Here is a 20,847-nt window from a genome sequence, read left to right as displayed (position 1 = left end):
TTTAGGTATTAATGAATCACAGTGAGCCAATGATTGTGTACCCATCAAGGAAGAACTTGTCTGCCTATTTGTAGCTCCAGTGGAAAAATTGTCACATAAGGAAAAAAACAACTCTAAAATAAAGAGATATTGTTTTGCATGCCTGATTAAGAAATGATAAATTGTCTACTTACACTGGTCATGATCATAAAAACTACATTTTCCTCCCAAAAAACAAACAAATATAAATATAAATTAAGAAGCCTCTTACCTTGTCTAAGTGTAATCTGACCATTTTTGGAGACTCCAATCTTTGTATTGTCAATTGAGCCTGGGGGTTCTGAACAGAGAATACGATATTAAGTCCATATTATGCTTGCAAATAATTTAACATGTCAGTATGTTAAACACAGGCACCTCTTTTTAAAGGAATCAATTTTCTGCAGTGTGACAAGTTCTTATACTGCCCACTCACTTTCATTGGAACTGAGCACTAGCAGCAGTGGCGTGAAGTACAAATGCACAAAGTGACAAACATTTCTCATGTTCTGACTATGCAGAAATGAGTGCTCACACTCTAATACATTATTCCATTCTGTATGTTAATCATTATAAGTATCTAATCCAGTTTTATGCCAAAATGCTTCATCTTGTTAAAACTGGCGCTCACCCCGACCCCAAACAAAAATGGGCATTAGTTTACTCTACTCCTCATTGCGAGAAGTAGTGCAAGCATAGATCATAAGAACATAACAAGTACAAGATGGACAGCAGCAGTGAAAGCTTCATGGACATGCCCTCCTTCCCATCCTAAAGGAGAGCAGGTAAGGACTGCACACTAAGTCAAAATTGATTTAAGGTCCTCTAATCAGCAAAAAAGTCTGCTGGAAGGCCATGCTTGTCAGACACTTTAGATATTTGTTATACATTTATGGTACCACAGAGGTGGAAGGAAAAATATCCATTGATGAGAAACTACCTTTGCTTTTTAGGAATACCATTTAAGTTAATATTTAATGACAATCAAGAAAGTAAAACGTTCCCCATGGAAAACAACATAGTTGTAGCAATTTACCATGGCACACTGATGGATGTACTTACCACTATCTTTGGCCTTGACAAAACCTTCCCATTCTCTAAACCATTGCATGCTGATGCAGTAAATGACTGCAGGGGACTCCTCCTCTTGGAATGCTTTGTTTAGCTAAAAACAACAACGAAGAACTAGATTAAAGTTTAACAATAAACCACTGCAAAGCTTTCATCCATTTGTACATTTTCAACTGATAAACCTGGCTTTCATGATGGGAAAAAATAAGCAAAAATATTTGCCATATTCTTACTAGTATTCAAATATAGACATGTGATGGATCGTACTAAAAAAGCATGATGGATGAATTTCAACTTAGCCGGAGAACAAGAATGATCGTACGGAAACAGATTTCAAAATGTGTATATTTTTATGTGTACTGCATAACATTGTTTCCCTTATTCCTACATGTTAGTAGTGACCTCAGTATTTTTTGTTTTTTTAAAATATTTTGAAAATTTACCACTCTAACAAGCTGGGACACACAATACCTCATGGACTCAAAAATCCTTTGTATATTGGTACAGCGCCTTACACTTCTGGATGTTTGCCCCTCTCCCTCACCGATCACTCCCACATGATTTGGTATAAAATACACTAACGAAAATCTTTTGATCAAATTTTCATCAAAACATCTGTCTTTGGTAACATCCCTCCTGAACCTTTGGAATGTCAAACCATTGCTTCACTTTATGAGGCCCAGTATATTGTTAGTGCCTGCAGTATTTTGGGGTGTTTAAGAGATGGGGTTCTGTGCTGTAGGTAGTCTATGAGGGGTTTCCAAGCTTTGCAAAATTGATCCCTCATTGTTTTTCAAAGCAAACGATAAGGTATCTATTGGCATTGCTTTCTGTAGTCTCCTCATCTAGTTTATTTCTGTGGACTGACGTATTTTTTTCTAGCTAACTGCAATAGCTTGTGTTGTTGTTAACAGCGCATTAGTCACACGCTTCCAATCATTCTTACTTGTATCCTCTATATTATTAAAGGTTTTAGTCCATGAATTGTAATTGAGGAGTCATTTTGAATTAGATAGCCAAATGTGCCTTTAATGTGAATCTGTACCTCCTTTCAAAAAATTTGTGATCTAGGACAAGGCCAGGCACCATGCCACATTCTGTCCAGCGTTTATTATCTCCATTCAAAAACATTTATTTATCTAATCTTGTCCATGGTTCTATACCAATTTTAAATAATCACAATGTTGCACACTGCATGTTGTTTGTGGTATAGCTATGCCCTTAAGTGGCTTATAGATCAGAAATCATTTTTCAACAGGAGTCAATTGCCTTAATCCGGCTTCTATATTAATTACAAACATGCTCCAAATGCTGAAATTGTGCGCATATCAAATTCTCTCTGATTCATCTACAAGGAATTACTTTCTGCAAATGTTAATACTCTTTCTGTTGGCGAGGTGGAAGAGATCTCCTCAAGTTAAAATATCTCTGTCTTTCCATTTCGGACTGGACTGAAGTCTAGATTGCAGTGTACCAGCAGAAAGAGGAAAGGCGAGGTGCTGCATCTAGCTTTTCTTGATCATTAGTCCTCTACTTCAACGAGATGTCATAAAATCGCTGATGCATAGGCAACTTCTGGTCCGTATTGTTTAGGAAGCCAAAGAGGATCTCATACAGATCTTCCCAATATGGTATATATCCCAAACGGGGGCCATGTGGCATTTACTTATTTCCATCTTTTATTTCCTATGTTAAACCCTAATTGTGATGCTACGGTGGGCAGTTGGAGCTGATCCTCTGGACCTTTACTCAAAGATGTAAGAACAGCAGGTACCAAGTGTTTAAACAAAGGAAGCTCTGCTGATGGTGAAATATTTACTACAGTTTTGACGACGATCTGAGGAGCATCATATTTACAAGCCATGGATCAGCCACCAGGTACTGTAGTGTTGGTACACTGCATTTAAGGGCCCGGAGATCATCAAAACGTCAAAGTGAAGTCTTTGAGGCATTTCGGTTCATATCTGACAGACTGTTTGATCTGTGCTGAGTTTCTTTTTTTAATCACGCTTTGTTTGTTTTTTTGCCCTTGGTATATATTTTTTTGTCTTTAGCTTATGTGAAGGTTAATTGCTTTGTTCGGCACAACACGTCTCCCACGAGGCTGCAGTGCATCAGAAGCCTGACTTATACCACGCGACACCACTGTAGTGTACATGCTCTGTTTTCACCACGTGGTGCATCTCCACAGCAGTGGAGAGGGTGCATGACATTATGGCGTGAGTGCATGTAGCAACGCTTACCCGCTAATGTTCATACGGGATTCTTTCAAGCTTCCATTTTCACCCATGAGGCAGTGGTGAAGACCATTTTTGTCAATTTCAGGCCAGTTATATCTGTGGAGATTTATTGCTGACACAATCAGTAATCATTACGACTTCCTGTTTCATGTAATTTTATAACAACTGCAGTCACTGGGGGAACAGCACCATCTTGTATTATTATTGTTCATCACATATGCCTGTTGTGAAGTTTTCAGTATTTGGCGTACATTCTGACAATATGTCAACAGCAATTAGCACGCATATGCACGGAAGGTGGAGGTACCAAGACTGACCAGCACTTAAAAAAAACAAAAGAAAAGCAACAAATATGCTACTGCCACATTTAATAAAGCATCAGATGTTTTTTTAGCAACTGTAGTTGTTACTTTTCTGCTTTATTACTAGCACCATTAAGTTCTGTTGACAAATTGTTTATTACTTTTGTTTCTAGGAGCAAGTGGGTCAGTTGTCTTGGATCATTGTGCAGGCTGTAACTCCACGAATTCCTTTTCTTCAAAATCCAGGAGATCCACCATTACGATGGAGTTCCTAGGTTTGGTCATTCACTTATTTGAGTATGTATGTGACCAGCATGCTGAGTATCTGACAGCAATTAAACAACTTGAGACATTTTGTGGGAAGTGTGAAGTTCGTTCTGCAGCTCCACATTATTTTTTGTGACACACGTGCAGCCTTCTTATGTGTCGCTTGATTCATTTATCACAGCTTTAAAGATGTTAGAAGTGTATTGTAAATCTGAGGGTTTTACATGTGATCAGACTGTTTCCAGGTGCCACTCTAAAAAGATACAACAGAGACATTTAGCTAGTAAAAATCCATCTTTGGATAAAGCCATTGATATTGCTAGAAGTACAGAAAGTTCGCAAGAGGATGCTAAGCAATTAGAAGCAGGTTGATCAGATACATGTGCTGCTAAAGTCAATATTAAGAGAAAATCTTTATACTCTTATACTTGTTCACAGCACTCTTCACAAAATACGTGTTTTCAAAGAGGTAGAATGGTGTGCGCTGTTAACTAAGTCCATGTGTTTTAGGTGTGGTTCAGCTTCTCATCTTCTAATTTCAAGAGTTGCACAGCTGTCACACAAACATGTTGGAAATGCAATGAGGTGGGACATTTTGGGAAGGTGGGTAGAGGTGGTAGACTTGTGAGTTTAAGGAGTGTTCAAGATCAGGCCTTCTGTGACATGAGTAGTAATATGGATGATATTCATGTCAAAGTAAATGACCTACCGTTACCAATTGAGTGTGTAGATGTAGGAATCATGCACGATGAATAGAACAGTGATCTTCATGTACCTATAATGATTGATCATATTACCATTCACTTACTCATAGATTCAGGTGCTAGAGTAATTATCATTTCACCTGAGAAACACAATGAGTGTTGGTCTGCGAATGGGTTCTTATTTCCAAATGTTATTACAACTGCTTTTGAAGGTAGCAGAATTGAACTAGGAGGATATTTTTGGGCAGATATTGGGGTTTCAGCATAAAATTATCAGAAGGAAGGCGTATGCGGCCTATAAAGGCATTCATGTGTTTGCTTGGTGGCAAGCATAAGTTTTTTTAATGGTCATTAGAACTGGTCAAAAAAAGGCATGTTTCTCCGATCAGTACTGTTACAGATAAGAATTGAAAAGATAGATTTCAAATGGTGCTTCAGAATAAGGTGGGGAGAATCAAGAATTTCATTCATACCATTAATGTTAAGGAAGGTGTGATTCCTGTTAAGCATGGACTGTGTAATGTTCCACAAAGTGTTAGAAATGAATTGTCACTAATTTTGAAAAAAGATGCAAGATGATTGAATTAATGAACTGGTCAATGCCAAATTATGCCTTTCTCTTGTGATTTAGGCTAAGAGGCTGGTGAGGTGCGTGTGTGTATTGATATTAGATGCCTTAATAATGCTATTTAGTTGGAGAACTTTCTTCTTGCAAGTACTGAAGACTTAATAATGGCTGAAGGACAGCCCAAGTGGTGTTCAAAACTGGGTCTTCGTGCAGCGTACCATTAGGTTGTATTGAATGAAACTACTTGCATGATAAAGCATTTGTTACATTAGATGGTATATTTCAGCTTTGTTGCATGCCATTTGAACTGGCCTCAACAACATTACATATTTCAGAAACACCTGACTACAATGTTGAGAATGGTTCCAGTGTAGTGATATTTCACAACAACATTTTGGTGTTTGCTGGACAAAAGTGTTGCATAACAGCACAGTTGAGAAAGTAATGGAGATTCTGCAAGAAAACGGTGTCACTATCAGGGATGGTACATTTGGTGCGAGTGAAACAGAATATATGGGTCACGTTCTTGCAAGTGAGGAAATTAACCCCAAAACAATTATCACTGATGGCATTGCCAGGGCACCACATCCTCTTTCTAGAGATCAATGATGCTCATTTCTGGGACTGTGTGAATTTTATTCAAAATGCATAATGAAAATGTCACTTACCCAGTGTACATCTGTTCGTGGCATCAGTCGCAGTAGATTCGCATGTTCTGCAATAGCTCGCCATCTGGTGTTGGGCCGGAGTGTTACAAGTTGTTTTTCTTTGAAGAAGTCTTTCGAGTCACGAGACCGAGTGACTCCTCCTTTTGTTTTCATTGCGCATGGGCGTCGACTCCATCTTCGATTGTTTTTCCCCGCAGAGGGTGAGGTAGGAGTTGAATTGTAGTAATAGTGCCCATGCAATGGAGTGACTAAGTATGCACCTATTTAAGGTTGAGATGATACATATATAAATAATTGAAGGTAACTTCCAAACTGCTACAGGCTCCCGGGGAGGCGGGTGGGCACATGCGAATCTACTGCGACTGATGCCACGAACAGATGTACACTGGGTAAGTGACATTTTCAGTTCGATGGCATCTGTCGCTGTAGATACGCATGTTCTGCATAGACTAGTAAGCAGTTATTTCCCCAAAAGCGGTGGATCAGCCTGTAGGAGTGGAAGTAGTCTGAAATAATGTCCTTAATACAGCTTGACCTACTGTGGCTTGTTGTGCGGATAACACGTCTACACAGTAGTGCTTGGTGAATGTGTGAGGCGTAGACCATGTGGCTGCCTTACATATTTCTTGCATTGGGATGTTTCCTAGAAAGGCCATGGTAGCACCTTTCTTTCTGGTTGAGTGTGCCCTTGGTGTAATGGGCAGCTGTCGTTTAGCTTTAAGGTAGCAGATTTGGATGCATTTAACTATCCATCTGGCTATACCTTGTTTTGAAATTGGGTTTCCTGCATGAGGTTTTTGAAATGCAATAAAGAGTTGTTTAGTCTTTCTGATGTTCTTTGTTCTGTCAATGTAATACATTAATGCTCTTTTGACATCTAATGTATGTAGTGCCCTTTCAGCTACGGTATCTGGCTGTGGAAAGAACACTGGAAGTTCCACTGTTTGATTTAGATGGAACGGTGAAATAACCTTTGGCAAAAATTTAGGATTGGTCCTTAGGACGACTTTATTTTTGTGTAGTTGTATAAAAGGTTCCTGTATAGTAAACGCCTGAATCTCGCTTACTCTTCTCAGGGAAGTAATGGCGATGAGAAATGCCACCTTCCAGGTTAGGAACTGTATGTCGCAGGAGTGCATGGGTTCAAAAGGTGGACCCATAAGTCTAGTTAGGACAACATTTAGGTTCCATGAAGGAACAGGTAGTGTTCTTGGTGGTATAATTCTCCTAAGGCCCTCCATGAATGCTTTAATGACTGGTATTTTATATAGGGAAGTTGAATAGGTAGTCTGCAGGTATGCAGATATTGCTGCAAGGTGAATCTTAATGGAAGAGAAAGCTAGGTTAGATTTTTGTAAGTGAAGCAAGTAACCCACTACATGTTCTGGAGTTGTGTGTAATGGTTGTATTTGATTAATATGGCAGTAGCAAACAAACCTCTTCCATTTACTTGCATAGCAGTGCCTGGTGGATGGCCTTCTTGCTTGTTTTATGACTTCCATACATTCTTGGGTAAGTTGTAAGTGCCCGAATTCTAGGATTTCAGGAGCCAGATTGCTAGATTCAGCGATGCTGGATCTGGGTGTCTGATCTTTTGGTTGTGCTGTGTCAACAGATCTGGCCTGTTGGGCAATTTGATGCAGGGTACCACTGATAGGTCTAGCAGCGTTGTGTACCAGGGTTGCCTTGCCCAAGTTGGTGCTATCAATATGAGTTTGAGTTTGCTTTGACTGAGTTTGTTTACCAGGTAAGGAAGGAGAGGGAGAGGAGGAAAAGCGTAAGCAAATATCCCTGACCAGTTCATCCATAGGGCATTGCCTTGGGATTGTTTGTGTGGGTATCTGGATGCGAAGTTTTGGCATTTTGCGTTCTCCCTTGTCGCAAACAAGTCTATCTGAGGTGTTCCCCAGAGTTTGAAATAAGTGTTCAGTATTTGGGGGTGAATTTCCCATTCGTGGACCTGTTGGTGATCTCGAGAGAGATTGTCTGCGAGTTGATTTTGTATCCCTGGTATAAACTGTGCAATTAGGCGAATTTGGTTGTGAATTGCCCAATGCCAAATTTTTTGTGCTAGCAGGCTTAACTGCGTGGAGTGCGTCCCTCCCTGCTTGTTTAGATAATACATTGTTGTCATGTTGTCTGTTTTGACGAGAATGTATTTGTGAACTATTATTGGTTGGAAAGCTTTTAGTGCTTGAAAAACTGCTAGAAGTTCTAGGTGATTGATATGCAGTTTTGTTTGATGTACGTTCCATTGTCCTTGTATGCTGTGTTGATTGAGGTGTGCTCCCCACCCTGTCATGGAAGCATCTGTTGTTATTACGTATTGTGGCACTGGGTCTTGGAAAGGCCGCCCCTTGTTTAAATTTATGTTGTTCCACCACAGAAGCGAGAGGTAAGTTTGGCGGTCTATTAACACCAGATCTAGAAGGTGACCCTGTGCTTGAGACCACTGTGATGCTAGGCATTGTTGTAAGGGCCTCATGTGCAGTCTTGCGTTTGGGACAATGGCTATGCATGATGACATCATGCCTAGGAGTTGTAATACCATCTTTGCCTGTATCTTTTGTGTTGGATACATGCGTTGTATGATGGTGTTGAAATTTTGAATTCTTTGTGGACTTGGAGTGGCTACTCCTTTTGATGTGTCTATTATGGCTCCCAGGTATTGTTGTACCTTGCGTGGCAGAATTTTGGATTTTGTGAAATTGACGGTGAACCCTAGTTTGAAGAGGGTTTGTATGATATGATTTGTGTGATTTGAGCACTCTACTAACGAATGGGCCTTGATTAGCCAGTCGTCTAGATATGGGAACACATGTATTTGCTGCCTTCTTATGTGTGCTGCGACTACTGCTAGACATTTGGTAAAGACTCTTGGTGCGGTTGTTAATCCGAAAGGCAGTACCTTGAATTGGTAATGTATTCCTTTGAATACAAACCTTAGGTATTTCCTGTGCGATGGGTGTATTGGTATATGGAAATAAGCATCCTTGAGGTCTAAAGTTGCCATGTAGTCGTGCAGTTTTAGCAATGGCAATACTTCTTGTAGTGTGACCATGTGGAAGTGGTCTGATTTGATGAAAGTGTTCACTACTCTGAGGTCTAGGATTGGTCTCAGCGTTTTGTCCTTCTTTGGTATCAGAAAGTACAGTGAGTAAACTCCTGTGTTTATTTGTGTGTTTGGCACTAATTCGATTGCATTCTTTTGCAATAGTGCCTGCACTTCTATCTCCAGGAGATTGGAATGGTGTGTTGTTAAATTTTGTGCTTTTGGTGGTATGTTTGGAGGGAATTGTAGAAATTCTATGCAATAACCATGTTGGATAATTGCTAGAACCCAAGTGTCTGTAGTGATTTCCTCCCATGCTTTGTAATAATGACCTATTCTTCCCCCCACTGGTGTTGTGTGGAGGGGGTGAGTGACATGTGAGTCATTGTTTAGTAGTAGGGGTTTTGGGGCTTTGAAATCTCCCTCTATTTCTAGGGAATTGCCCTCCTCTATATTGTCCCCGAAAACCTCCTCTATACTGTCCCTGGTAAGTGGACGGTGTTGCTTGTGAGGTGCTGGCTTGTGTGCTTTGACCCCGAAACCCCCCTCGTAAGGGCGTTTTACGGAATGTGCTGTAATTCCCTCTGCTCTGCGGGGAGTAGAGTGCGCCCATGGCTTTGGCAGTGTCCGTATCTTTTTTGAGTTTCTCAATCGCTGTGTCCACTTCTGGACCGAACAGTTCTTTTTCATTAAAAGGCATATTGAGAACTGCTTGTTGAATCTCTGGTTTAAATCCAGACGTTCGGAGCCATGCATGCCTTCTGATAGTTACAGATGTATTAATTGTCCGTGCAGCTGTATCTGCAGCGTCCATGGAGGAACGTATCTGGTTGTTGGAGATGGTCTGTCCCTCCTCAACCACTTGTTTTGCCCTATTTTGGAAGTCTTTGGGCAGATGTTCAATGAGATGTTGCATCTCGTCCCAGTGGGCTCTGTCATAGCGCGCAAGTAGTGCCTGGGAGTTCGCGATGCGCCACTGGTTTGCAGCTTGTGCTGCGACTCTCTTACCAGCTGCATCGAACTTGCGGCTTTCTTTATCTGGGGGTGGTGCATCTCCAGATGTGTGAGAGTTGGCCCTTTTCCTAGCTGCTCCTACAACAACAGAGTCTGGTGGCAGCTGTGTAGTGATGAAAACCGGGTCCGTAGGAGGCGGCTTATACTTTTTTCCACCCTTGGTGTGATTGCCCTACTTTTGACCGGGTCCTTAAATATGTCTTTTGCGTGCCGGAGCATACCAGGGAGCATAGGCAGGCTTTGGTAGGAGCTGTGGGTGGAGGAGAGTGTGTTGAACAAGAAATCATCCTCGACCTGTTCTGAGTGGAGGCTTACGTTGTGAAATTGTGCTGCTCTAGCCACCACCTGAGAGTACGCGGTGCTGTCTTCTGGTGGAGATGGTTTTGTAGGGTATGCCTCCGGGCTGTTATCTGACACTGGGGCGTCGTATAGGTCCCATGCGTCCTGATCTTGGTCACCCTGGCTCATGGTGGTGTGAGCTGGGGAGTGTGATGGCGTTTGTGCTGGTGAAACGTTAATCACGGGCGGAGGAGAGGGTGGTGGTGTAACTCTTTTCACCACTTTTGGTTGTGGTGCTTGTTCCGTCTGGAACTCCAACCTTCTCTTTCTCCTAATGGGGGGAAGGGTGCTTATTTTTCCTGTCCCCTGCTGAATGAAGATACGCTTTTGCGTATGATCCACATTAGTTGCTTGTAGCTCTTCCTCAAACCTATGCTTTTGCATTTGGGAGGTTAGCGAGTGCTCTTCTGTATAAGAGCCTGAAGCTGGGTCGCTTGCAGTTTGTTTCGGCATCGAAACTTTGTCTGCGTGTTTTTTCGGCTCCGAGGTGACTTTTTTCCTTTTCGGGGCCGAAACCTCTCGGCGTTGATCTGTTTCGGTGCCGCTGTCTCGGCGTCGAGCCGTGTCCACACCGGCATCTCGGTGTCGAGGCTTGTCTCCAGCACTTTCTCGGTCCCGAGAAGGCTGCGTGCCGGTGTCTCGACCGGAGTCGGACGATCTCGGCACTGTTTGGGCCTTTTTCGGTGCCGACGGTCGGTCACCGAATTTATGGGTCGAGCCATGGCCTGGTGGCAGTGGCGTCCCCTGGGCCTTGTAAATGTTTCTTTGTGTGGTTTTCGACGTCTTACTCACGGTTTGTGTATCGTCGAATCCTTCGGAGTCTGAGTCTTGGATCGAGAAGGTACCTTCTTCTTCCTGTTCCTCGAACTCCTGTTGGGCTGTCGGTGCGGACGCCATTTGAAGTCTTCTGGCTCGACGGTCTCGGAGTGTTTTTCGGGACCGGAACGCACGACAGGCCTCGCAGGTGTCTTCGCTGTGCTCAGGTGACAGGCACAGGTTGCAGACCAAGTGTTGGTCTGTGTAGGGGTATTTATTGTGGCATTTGGGGCAGAAACGGAACGGGGTCCGTTCCATCGGCGTTCTTCAGCACGCGGTCGGGCCGACCAGGCCCCGACGGAGGATCGAAAAACTACCCCGAAGGGCACCGGAGCTCTTCGATCTTCGATGCGGTGTGGAATCTAAGTACGCCGATCCCGAACGCAACAATACCGACGAAAATCTTCCGAAATTAACTATTTTTTCCGTTCCGAAACTCGGAGCGACAGGAACACGTCCGAACCCGATGGCGGAAAAAAAACAATCGAAGATGGAGTCGACGCCCATGCGCAATGGAAACAAAAGGAGGAGTCACTCGGTCCCGTGACTCGAAAGACTTCTTCAAAGAAAAACAACTTGTAACACTCCGGCCCAACACCAGATGGCGAGCTATTGCAGAACATGCGTATCTACAGCGACAGATGCCATCGAACATAATGTTTCTAGTACGAAGGAAGGTTTCAGATAACTGTTGAAAAAGGGAACAGAGTTTGCATGGTCATATGTGTGCCAACAACATTTTGATTTGATTAAACAGAGTATTGTTTCTGCTTCTGCATTTCAACTATATGTGGAGGGGTCTGAAACGTCCGTGACAGTTGATGACTATGCTTATGGCATGGGTGTGTTTTATCACAACTAGATGGTGGCAAATAAATCGCTATTGGATTTTCATCTAGAAGGATGAGAGAAGTGGAAATCAGGTACTCTAAGAGAGAAAGAAATGATGGCTTGTGCGGGAGGTACTGAGAAATGTAAACCTCATATTTACAGAAGGAAATTTTGTTTTGAGAACTGATCACAGACCCCTAGTAGATATTTTGTCTGTTAACAAAATAAAAAAAGAGCAACAGCCAAATTGGCAAGGTTGGCTATCAAACTACTTGAGTTCAATTTTACTGTGATACATATATATTGCAGGGTGGGAAATATAAGGGCAGATTTTTTTTCAAGGTTACCTGGGGATGATGATTCTGATGCAGAAAATGTGGATGAGGAGACTGAAAAATGCAGTATAGCTCAAGTGGAGGATTCTGAGATTTGTTTGGATATGGAAGTATAATGCAGTAGTTTAAAAGAGGATGTTAACCTAGATCAAGTCCTGAGCTTTGTAAAGGGAGGTTGACCAAAGGCAAACTCTATGGCTGCAGCACTAGAATTTTATTGTAAAGTTGCAGATAAGGTGTCACTAGAAAATAAGTTATTGGTTAGAGGTGACAAGTTAGTTCCTCTGATGTGTTTGAGGCATGGAATTTTGGAACGTGCACATGTAGGTCACTTGGGTCTGGGTGCTACCAAGTGTAGGAATAGAAATGATTTCTGGTGGCCAGGAGTGATTCTCAGTTAGAAAGGTAGGTACAAGAATGTGTGCAATGTTCCAGTAGTGACTAACGTTTGGTTTTGTCCGTGCCTATCCCTGTGCCTATGATGTGTCTGGACAAGATATGGCAACAAGTAGCTGTTGACTTTCTGGGACGTTTCCAGGTTTCACTTTGCAATATGAGATATTTCATTGTGTTAGTGGACCATCTTTCTACTGATTCTGTTATTTGTTTTTTTCAAGAGATGTTTGCTAAAGAAGTGTTAGAAATGGGTTTGGCAGTGGTTTGCAACCTGTCCAAGTAGGGACCCTCACTCTAGTCAGGGAAAGTGAGTCACACATTTAAAACAACCCCTGCTCACCGCCTTGGCAAGAGCAATCAGGCTTATCTCAGAGGCAGTGTGTATTTGTACACACTAACAGTGAAAACACCACAAAATGACTCCACACCAATTTAGAAAAATAGCCAGTATTTGAGTAAAACAAGACCAAAACGACAAAAATCCAACATACACAAGTAAAGAAATGAATTTTCAAAGATGAAATCTTAGTAAATCGCTTAGAAACACAATATCTCCAACTGGGGCTATCATGGCATCTTGACGGAGTCGTTTTCAACAGTCCAACGCCACTTGCAAGGGAGAGTGGGCCGGTCACAGAGCCACACGGACCCCAGGTACAGAAATGTGGAAAACTATGAGACAACAAAGACGTTGCATGGAGTCGGAGAGGTGAGGTGTCGCTGGAGCGAGTGCAGCATCGGTTCCTTACTGCTACTGGGGAGGTGCGGCGTCCATTCCTTACTGCTAGGCAGAGGAGGTGAGGCGCCAGTTCCTTATGACAAGATAGGGATTGATTAATCCAGCAAGACAAGATGCAAGGCTTCAACTATGTGGTGTTGCAAACAGAAGGAAGCTCTGATGGCAGTATTTTGTCTTTTTTACTTCAATCTCCCCTTTTGTGGTCAATGTGTTGAGACTTTGAGGACCCTTCCACGCATGTTCCAGCACTATAGGCTAGGCAATTTTAGAGGTCAAAGATTTTTATTTGTATGGATCTTTCCTGATGAAGGCACCTGTAGTATTTTATCAAGACTGGTCTTTGAGAGTGTTGATTCTATTTTGATCTGCACCCTGAAGTTTAAAGTCCTTGCAATGAGATTTCTCCAGTTTTCTAGGTTAAATTTCAGTGCCATTATTCAAGCCTTTTGTAGACGTTATTACTACTATGCATGCTGTAAGTTTAAATTCGATGGTGTGGAAGCAGTGGTCTTGTATGTGTGTTAAATGCAATTGCTGTTCTAGCCAATGAAGCTGTCTCAAATATTAGAGGAGAACATTTTCCAGAATGCTTCATTTACTCTCATTCTCTTCATTCACATAAATTACACTGAATGGTTAATTTTGCAAAATAACACCACCCCCCTTCAGCGATCTCCTTGAATTACTCTGAAGATTCCTTCTGACGACTCAGTAGAGTCTCTTGACGCCCACCAGTTCTCGTACAGCCATACTCATAAGAGCAGGGGACTCAGACTGAAAAGATAATCAGATTTATTTATTTATTTTAAATGTACTAGCATCTCAAGAACTCTACTCCACAATAGCTTGAAATTGAGTTTCTGGAAATGGAATGTAAAATGGCCACCTCCACACAACCACATACACAATCTGAAAATTCAAACAGTGAACTTGGGAGGAGCAGGAGGAGACTAGCTTCTGCCTATGATGCCTATGATGACTTACCCGGTACAAAGTTAAAAAGTACACACCAGATTTCAGTAAAGGGCACCCTACAGGGGGGGTGGGGGCAGGGCAGAAATTGAGCATAGAAGAAAATAAAGAGCCCTTACTGTTTGCTACGTTATCTGCTGCTGTGAAGGACAGGAGACATATCAATTAGAGCAAAAGGCAGGATCAGATGGACTGGTAGATGTCTCGGACGGCAGCTTCACCTCTATCTGGTGAGCAGTTTCCCACGGGCGTAACAGTGAGATCTGTCACACTTCTACTTCTAAATGATAGCGTGAACCTGTAAGGCTGTATGACGGAACCACGAGTGCAATTACCACGACTGCTTGTACAACGTGGTAATTGCAATGCATCCGCCATTACAACAAATGCACTTACTATGAAAGATTTTTACAACGAAAATGCCTTTACCATGAAAAGTTTGTGGTAAAGGCGTGGTTGGTAAAGACATATGTATGGTAGAAAATAAAATGGTATAACTATATAACCTAAACCCTAAAAAAAAAAAAAAACTTACCACCCTAAATGAAATACCCACCCTAAAACCTAAAAATGTCCTTACCACTCCAAAACCCATACCAACCCTAAAACCTAAAATGCCCTTACCACCCTAAATCAAATACCCACCCTAAAGCCTTAAAATGCCCTTACTACCCCAACACCTATCCTAAAACCTAAAAATGCCATTACCACCTCAAAACCCAGAACCCCCCTGAAATCTAAAAACACCCTTATCATATATATATATATGGAAAATGTCACTTACCCAGTGTACATCTGTTCATGGCATGTTGCGCTGCAGATTCACATGCTGTGCACTGTTCCTGCCATCTAGTGTTGGGCTCGGAGTGTTAAAAGTTGTTTTTCTTCGAAGAAGTCTTTTCAAGTCACGGGACTGAGTGACTCCTCCCTTTCGGCTCCATTGCGCATGGGCGTCGACTCCATCTTAGATTGTTTTCCCCGCAGAGGGTGAGGTAGGAGTTGTTAAAGTAAGGCTACTAGAGGTGCCCATGCAATGGAGTAAATGTGTATGTACATAGAGTATTAAATCAAAATTATTTACATATATACCATTTCAATTCAACTAAAACGTCTACAGGCTCCCGGGGAGGTGGGAGGGCGCATGTGAATCTGCAGCGCAACATGCCACAAACAAATGTACACTGGGTAAGTGACATTTTCCGTTCAATGGCATGTGTAGCTGCAGATACACATGTTGTGCATAGACTACGCAGCAGTAATTTCCCCAAAAGCGGTGGTTAGCCTGTAGGAGTTGAAGTTGTCTGAAATAATGTTCTTAGTACTGCCTGTCCTACTGTGGCTTGTTGTGCTGCCAACTCATCTACACAGTAATGCTTAGTAAATGTATGAGGCGTAGACCAAGTGGCTGTCTTACAAATTTCTGTCATTTGTATATTACCAAGAAAAGCCACTGTGGCGCCTTTCTTTCTAGTGGAGTGTGCCCTTGGAGTAATGGGTAATTCTCTTTTAGCTTTTAGGTAACAGGCTTGTATGCATTTGACAATCCATCTGGCAATGCCCTATTTGGATATGGGGTTACCTGCATGTGGTTTTTGGAAAGCTACGAACAATTGTTTTGTTTTTCGAAATTGTTTTGTTCTGTCAATATAATATATTAGCGCTCTCTTTATGTCTAACATATGTAATGCCCTTTCTGCTACTGAGTCTGGCTGTGGCAAGAAGACTGGGAGTTCTACCGTTTGATTTAGATGAAACGGTGATATGACTTTTGGTAAGAATTGTGGATTTGAACCACCTTATGTTTATGTATTTGTATAGAAGGTTCTTGAATAGTAAACACCTGTATTTAGCTAACTCTTCTAAGTGAAGTGATGGCTATTAGAAAGGCTACTTTCCAAGTAAAAAATTGGATTTGACAAGAATGCATGGGTTCAAATGGTGGGCCCATGAGTCGTGTTAACACAATATTAAGATTCCACAAAGGCACTGGTGGTGTCCTTGGGGGTATGATTCTTTTTAGTCCTTCCATAAAGGCTTTAATAACTGGGATTCTAAAAAGCGATGTTGTATGTTTAATCTGCAGATAAGCAGATATTGCAGTGAGATGTATTTTAATGGAAGAGAAGGCTAGATTGGATTTTTGTAAGTGTAATAAATAACTTACAATGTTTTGTGTGGAGGCGTCTAGTGGCGTAATCTGATTAGCATGGCAGTAACAAACAAATCTTTTCCATTTGTTAGGGTAACAATGTCTGGTTGTGGGTTTTCTTGCTTGTTTAATGACCTCCATACATTCTTTAGAAAGTTTTAGATATCCAATTTCTAAGATTTCAGGAGCCAGATTGCTAGGTTGAGCGATGCTGGATCCGGGTGTCTGATCTGTTCATTGTGTTGTGTTAACAGATCTGGTCTGTTTGGTACTTTGATGTGGGGTACCACAGATAGGTACAACAGTGTGGTGTACCACGGTTGGCGAGCCCACGTTGGTGCTATAAGTATTAGTTTGAGTTTGTTGACCAGATAAGGAATGAGCGGGAGAGGGGAAAAAGCGTAAGCAAATATCCCTGACCAGCTGATCCATAGAGCATTGCCCTTGGACTGAGGGTGTGGGTACCTGGACGAGAAGTTATGGCATTTTGTATTTTCTTTTGTTGCAAATAGATCTATGTTTGGTGTCCCCCAGCGGTAGAAGGGGTCTTGTAGAATCTGGGGATGTATTTCCCATTCGTGAGTTTGCTGTTGATCTCGACTGAGATTGTCGGCCAACTGATTTTGAATGCCTGGTATGCATTGTGCTATCAGGCAAATGTTGTTGTGAATTGCCCAATGCCAAATGTTTTGTGCTAAGAGACACAGCTGTGACGAGTGTGTGTCCCCCTGTTTGTTTAGATAATACATTGTTGTCATATTGTCTGCTTTGACAAGAATGTCTTTGTGGGCTAGAAGTGGCTGAAACGCTTTTAATGCTAGAAATACCGCTAGCAGTTCCAAGTGATTTATGTGAAGTAGTTTTTGTTGATTGTCCCATTGACCTTGTATGCTGTGATTGTTGAGGTGTGCTCCCCACCCAATCATGGAAGTGTCTGTTGTGATAATGACGTGAGGCACTGGGTCTTGAAAAGGCCGCCCTTTGTTTAAATTTACAGGGTTCCACCATTGAAGCGAAGAGTGTGTTTGGCGGTCTATCAACACTACATCTTGGAGTTGACCCTGTGCCTGCGTCCATTGTTTTGCTAGGCACTGCTGTAAGGGCCGCATGTGTAGTCTTGCGTTTGGGACAATAGCTATGCATGAGGACATCATGCCTAGTAGTTTCATCACAAACCTTACTGTGTATTGTTGGTTTGGTTGCATGCTTGATCTTACATTTTGGAACGACTGAACTCTTTGTGGACTTGGAGTGGCAATTGCTTTTGTGTGTGTTGAGTGTTGCTCCCAAGTGTTTTTGTATTTGGAATGGCTGTAGATGTGATTTTTGGTAATTTATAGAAAACCCTAGTTTGTGTAGAGTATCTATGACGTATTGCGTTTGAAATTGACAATGTTGCTGAGTGTTGGCTTTTATTAGCCAATCGTCCAAATATGGGAATACGTGCATGTGCTGTCTCCTTATATGAGCTGCTACTACGGCTAGGCATTTTGTAAATACTCTGGGGGCTGTTGTTATTCCGAACGGTAGCACTTTGAATTGATAATGTTTGCCGTGTATTACAAACCTGAGGTATTTCCTGTGAGATGGATGGATGGGTATGGGGAAATACGCATTCTTGAGATCCAGTGTTGTCATTTATTCCCCCTTTTTTTTTTTAGTAAGGGAACTATGTCCTGAAGAGTTACCATGTGGAAATGATCTGATTTGATGAAGAGATTCAGGCGGTCATTCTGACCGCGGCGGGCGGCGGTCGCCGCCCGCCATGCGGTTACCACCGAATGTCCGCTCCGCGGTCAGGAGACTGCGGCAGCCATTCTGGCTTTCCCGCTGGGCCGGCGGGCGACCGCCAAAAGCCCGCCCGCCGGCCCAGCGGGAAAGCCCCGGTGTGACGGGGTCTTTTATCCCGAGTCGAGGGGATATTGGAAGAAGGTGACAGACGCGGCACTTAAGGGTGTAGTACGTTTATTTTCTTGTTCGTTGGGATTGTAGCACTAGCTTTTCCGCCAAACTGTTATATTCCAAGTCCAAAACTAATACAAATCCCTTTTCTTTTCAGGGTTCCTTGGTGTTCCCGGGACGGCCTGGTCCGGTTCGGAGGGAGAGGTCTTGTTCACCCGGCTCTCATGGCCCCAGGATTTCCCAAAACAAAGAAGGAGAAAGGAACAGGTAAGTGGGGAAAATTATTTATATACGGTTAATTGGGGTTAGTAAGGAGTGAGAGGGGGGGGGTTCTGTGGAGGTGAAGGAATGTGGGGTTACTTTTCTCTTGTGACTTCCTTTCGTTGTGCCCTTTCTGTGACCCCCTTACAGTTTTATTCACTGGTCTGGGTACGGTCCTTGTGTGGTTATTCTTCAGTTAACTGTGGTCCTGTTCAAATTGGCTCCCCTTCCCTACACGACCTCAGCCCTCCCTTCTTAGCCCCCTTAAACCCAGCCAACCACCCAGAACCCCAGTCCCAGCCCCGGTACGCTCGTACCTGACTTGGCCACGCCCCTCCAGGGACGCGGCCGGCTTGTAGGGGATCTCCCGACTTCGTCTCGGCAGGGGCGGGAGGCGCCCAAGGGTTTCCGCTCTCCGTCCGTTGTTCCTCGTCCACGGCGGGGTTTCCCTTCTCTCTTGGCGGTCCGTGGCGTTCGTCTCTCCGGCTCTCCCTGACGTCGGCGTCTCTCTCTGGGTCGCGCAGCGCTTCTCCTCCGTCGGCCGTCCTTCCTGTTTTTGTCTGACGGATGACGTTGGACGTCATCACGTCAGGAATCCCTCGGGTGCCCCCGGGGTATCCCCCGGCGGTCGTTCGCTCCGACAAAGAACCGGCGTCCGGAGGCGCCCGGTTACACCCGGCAACAAGGATGCCGGCTCCGAATGGAGCCGGCGGAGTTGCAGGGGTGCGACGGGTGCAGTGGCACCCATCGCGATTTTCACTGTCTGCTAAGCAGACAGTGAAAATCTTTGTGGGGCCCTGTTAGGGGGCCCCTGCACTGCCCATGCCAGTGGCATGGGCAGTGCAGGGCCCCCCAGCGGCCCCACGACACCCGTTCCCGCCATCCTGTTCATGGCGGTAAGAACCGCCAGAAACAGGGTGGCGGGAAGGGGGTCAAGCAGCGCCGCCATGGTGGATTCCCTGGGCCAGGGGAAAACCGGCGGGAAACCGCCGGTTCCCCTTTTCTGACCGCGGCTTTACCGCCGCGGTCAGAATAGCCCAGGAAGCACCGCCAGCCTGTTGGCGGTGCTTCCGCGGTCCCCGCCAGGGTCGGAATGACCCCCTCAGTGTTCTGAGATCTAAGATTGGCCTTAATGTTTTGTCCTTTTTTGGAATAAGGAAATACAGGGAGTAAACGCCTGTTCCCTTCTGGTGATAGGGTTCTAGCTCTATGGCTTGTTTTTGTAGCAGTGCTTGGACCTCTATATGTAATAGGTCTAAGTGTTGTGGAGACAATCTGTGTGGTTTTGGTGGAACATCTGGAGGGAATGTTGTGAATTCTATGCAATAACCATGTTGGATAATTGATAGGACCCACATGTCTGTGGTAATGTGTGTCCAATTGTAGTAGTATTTGGTTAGCCTCCCCCCCACTGGTGACAAGTGTTGGGGTAGTGTGACATTGAAGTCACTGTTTGCTAGGGCTTGGTTTGGCGGGCTGGAATTTCCCTCTTCCTCTTGGGAACTGTCCTCTATAGGATCCATGAAACCCCCCTCTTTGGTATTGTGACTGGTAGGTGGGTTTTGTTTGGGAGATGGATGGTTCAGATGTCTGTTGTCGAAACCCCCCTCTAAATTGAGGTTTCCTAAAAGTGCCTCTGCATTGTGGGGAGTATAGCGCGCCCATGGCTTTGGCTGTGTCTGTGTCTTTTTTCATCTTCTCGATGGCGGTATCGACTTACGGCCCAAACAATTGATGTTGGTTAAACAGCATATTTAGTACCGCCTGTTGTATTTCTGGTTTGAATCCAGAACTTCGCAGCCATGCATGCCTTCGAATCGTTACAGCCGTGTTGACAGTCCGTGCTGCTGTATCTGCAGAGTCTAATGCAGACCGTATTTGATTGTTTGATATGGCCTGTCCCTCTTCAACTACTTGTTGGGCACGTTTTTGGTGTTCCTTGGGCAAATGCTGGATGATGTCTTGCATTTCGTCCCAGTGTGCCCTGTCGTAGCGTGCAAGTAGGGCTTGCGAATTTGCAATTCGCCATTGATTGGCTGCTTGTGATGCCACTCTCTTGCCCGCTGCATCGAACTTTCGACTCTTTATCAGGTGGTGGGGCATCCCCTGATGATTGTGAGTTCGCCCTTTTTCTTGCATCCCCCACAACCACTGATTCCGGAGTGAGTTGTTGCGTTATAAACAGTGGGTCTGACGGGGGTGG

The 20,847-nt window shown here is 43.7% G+C and overlaps 1 protein-coding gene across 3 annotated transcripts in view; it reads right to left on the bottom strand.

The window, feature by feature from the left end:
* Nucleotides 1-20,847, bottom strand: part of USP33 (ubiquitin specific peptidase 33) — a 399,453-nt gene that overhangs the window by 33,641 nt on the left and 344,965 nt on the right. For all 3 annotated transcript variants that reach the window (XM_069232248.1, XM_069232249.1, XM_069232250.1), the window contains 2 exons: nucleotides 1,081-1,183; nucleotides 251-319 (listed from right to left, as the gene is read on the bottom strand). In XM_069232248.1, the coding sequence (XP_069088349.1) occupies nucleotides 251-319; nucleotides 1,081-1,183 (172 nt within the window). The remainder of the gene's footprint in view (nucleotides 1-250; nucleotides 320-1,080; nucleotides 1,184-20,847) is intronic.

Source organism: Pleurodeles waltl, chromosome 4_2 (genome assembly GCF_031143425.1).
Source record: "Pleurodeles waltl isolate 20211129_DDA chromosome 4_2, aPleWal1.hap1.20221129, whole genome shotgun sequence".
Taxonomy (NCBI): domain Eukaryota; kingdom Metazoa; phylum Chordata; class Amphibia; order Caudata; family Salamandridae; genus Pleurodeles; species Pleurodeles waltl.
The sequence above is the reverse complement of the archived record's forward strand: the minus strand, read 5'-3'. Positions and strand labels throughout refer to the sequence as shown.